The following is a 2,950-nucleotide window of genomic DNA, read 5'->3' on the forward strand; positions in this document are numbered from 1 at the left end:
AAAAAAAAAAAAAAAAAAAGGCAGGAATGTCCCGGAGTTGCACCACCAAAGGCCCAGTGTGGGCTTATGATCTTCAGTTTGCCAACCAGCCCCTCCTATTCTCAGGACTCTGGTCATAAGACCTCAAAGAACAATTAGAGGCTTTCCAGGACAAAGGAAGGAAGGTACCCTGGACAATGATTAACCTGCAGGGGGTCCCCAGAAGAACACAGCTCAATGGTCCTCAACCTCTGACTCCCATGGTTCCCTGGTATCCTCTGGTCACACCCAACCCCTTCCTCTGAAGCAAAGGTATCTGACACATGAGAAAGCTCTGCTGAAAGGAATCAAAAAAACTAGAAGTAGCCATATCTGTTATCTGTATTCTTAGACCTTGAAAGGTCTGTTGGGTCACCTAGCCCCTCATCCACACAGCACTGAGTCAAAGAGAGGGAAAGCCTCTAGGCCAAACCCCCTCAAAGACCTAGACCCCCTTCCTTCCCCAGCACCAGCTCAGGCACAAAATCAATCTCTAAAAAGAACACCCCACAGGAATAGGCAAGCCTTATTGTCAGAGACTCAAGTACAAACTCCAGATCTCCACTTACCTACCATGTGCTCTGGGGCAAGATACTGTACTGCCCTGAGCCTCTGTTTCCTCATCTGCTAAATGTATATGGTACCCCCTAACTTGCAGAACTCTCATGAGGATCAGGAAGAAAATGTACAAACAGTATTGACATATCCTTAGCAGTTACTATTGCTCCTAAGTTATCCCTATTGACTTGGCTTGTGCTATGTCATCATAGTCAGAGGGTCATCAGGGATGACAGTAGACTAACTTATGTGTCATGCATCAGTTCAGTGAACTTCTCAACAACTTACAAGGCTGGGCAGCTCCTGTGGCTCAGTGAGTAAGGCGCCAGCCCCATATACCGAGAGTGGCAGGTTCAATTGGCCTTGGCCAAACTGCAACAAAAAAATAGCCTGGCATTGTGATGGGTGCCTGTGGTCCCATCTACTTGGGAGGCTGAGGCAAGAGAATTGCCCAAGCCCAGGAGCTGGAGGTTGCTGTGGGCTGTGATGCCACAGTACTCTACTGAGGGTGACAAAATGAGACTCTGTCTCTAAAAAAACCCAAAAAATTTACAAGGTAGGAACTTTCATTGTTCCCATTTTATAGATAAGGAAACAGGTCAGAAAGATTAAAGAGAGGTAAGTAACTAGTCCAAGGTCACAAGCTAGCACTCAGCAGCCCCTTGAAGCCGTCTTTCAACCCCCAGATCCCTCTAAAGGTCTCCAGACAGGGCAATGCTCACTTGGCACAGCGGACCCAGTTGATATGCTGGCTCAGGGAGAACAGAAATTTCTGGCGGTGAGTTGACCACACCTTGATTGTCTTGTCATCAGAGGCTGTCACAAGGGATTGGCCATCACTGCAGAAGTGAACACTCCTCACTGTGGCTGTGTGTGCACGAAACACAGTTGACTCACCTTTGCTACAAGGATAGGTATCAAAAGTCAGGAAACCTGTTACATGAGGGTACACAACTATATCAAAGCTCTCCTTCCCCCACAGATACCCTTCCCAAAATCAGTCAAACCTAAGTACCCCAGTTCCCAAAAGGAAAGGGCAAAACCTCTCCTACAGGAACAGAACACCACCCCTGCCCCCCATCCACATGCGAGCAGGATCAGGTAGTATTTCTTCAAGGATGGCTAGGATCAGCCCAGAACTGAGAAGAGGGCTTCAAATGAAGATCCAGCCTCTCATGGTACCTCCTCAGAAAAGGGGTAGACTTCCCATTGTGACTACTCCCAAGCCAAGGTAGGAGTAGGACAACTCTGGCATAGGGTCCCAGACTCTGACAAGCCCCTCAAAGTCTACAACTCACACATTGGGTACCCAGATGCGGACAGTCTTGTCTCGGGAGCCTGAGGCAAGAAGGTGTCCCGAAGGGGAGAAGTTCACACAGGTGACAGCGTCCTTGTGGCCCGTGAAGCGGTAGGCACGTGACTGGGGCTTCATGTGCCAGACCATGAGGCACGAGTCCATGGAGCCACTGGCTGAGGAGAGTAGGTGATGCTATGAACCTCAACTCCAGTAGGCCTCAAGTTGCGCCAGGACTCTGAGGAGGCAGGGAGAGTTCCACCTTCCCCAGCATCCACAAGCAGGGCAGTGAGAAGGCTCCCCACAGAGCAGGCCACACCTCCAGTGACTGCCCACTACCAATTTAGAGGGCCCAGCAATTCTCCAAGCAGTATGCCCACATGAGAATAAGACTGACAAAGGCCCATCATGTACCAACACAGGGCTACAAGTGAGAGCTCTGGAAAAACTTATCACCACAGGGCCCTAGGTGTCCCTAGAGACACACCCTAAGGGCACAAGAGAGCAAGTCCTCCCAATACAGGAGTGCTACCCCAACCTATTCAGAGAGGCCAACTCAATAAGAGGCCTAGAGGAAGTCCCCAAAACAGACCAAAAATGATTTCAGTTCCCTCTTAGCCTACAGCACACCATTAGGGCAGCAGCCTCTGGCAGAAGCCTTGATAATAAGATGAAGGGGCAAGCCTTGTCCTTGAGAACAAGAAAGTGCACTCATAAAAGTTGTGTAAAAGGCCAGGTGCAGGAGCTCACACCTGTAATCCTAGTACTCCAAAGAGGAAGTTGAGGCAGGAGGATCTCTTGAGCTTACAAGTCCAAGACAAACCTGAATAAGAATGAGACCCTGTCTCTATTAAAAATAGAAAAATTAGCCAGGCACAGTAGCTCATGCCTGTAATCCTAGCACTTTCGGAGGCTAAAGTGGATGGATTGCTTAAGCTCAGGAGTTTGAGACCAGCCTGAGCAAGGGTGAGACCATGTCCCTACAAAAAATAGAAAAACTGGCTCGGCACCTATGGCTCAAGTGGCTAAGGCGCCAGCCACATACAACTAAGGTGGCGCGTTCGAATCCAGCCCAGGCCC

The 2,950-nt window shown here is 49.4% G+C and overlaps 1 protein-coding gene across 2 annotated transcripts in view; it reads right to left on the reverse strand.

Moving 5' to 3' along the window:
- Nucleotides 1–2,950, reverse strand: part of POC1A (POC1 centriolar protein A) — a 91,140-nt gene that overhangs the window by 83,110 nt on the left and 5,080 nt on the right. For both annotated transcript variants that reach the window (XM_012804926.2, XM_023513059.1), the window contains exons 3-4: nt 1,875–2,046; nt 1,299–1,478 (exon numbers count right to left, since the gene is read on the reverse strand). In XM_012804926.2, the coding sequence (XP_012660380.2) occupies nt 1,299–1,478; nt 1,875–2,046 (352 nt within the window). The remainder of the gene's footprint in view (nt 1–1,298; nt 1,479–1,874; nt 2,047–2,950) is intronic.

The sequence above is a fragment of the Otolemur garnettii genome, unplaced genomic scaffold, assembly GCF_000181295.1.
Source record: "Otolemur garnettii isolate 467f Iridium unplaced genomic scaffold, OtoGar3 scaffold00032, whole genome shotgun sequence".
In the NCBI taxonomy this organism is placed as follows: Eukaryota; Metazoa; Chordata; class Mammalia; order Primates; family Galagidae; genus Otolemur; species Otolemur garnettii.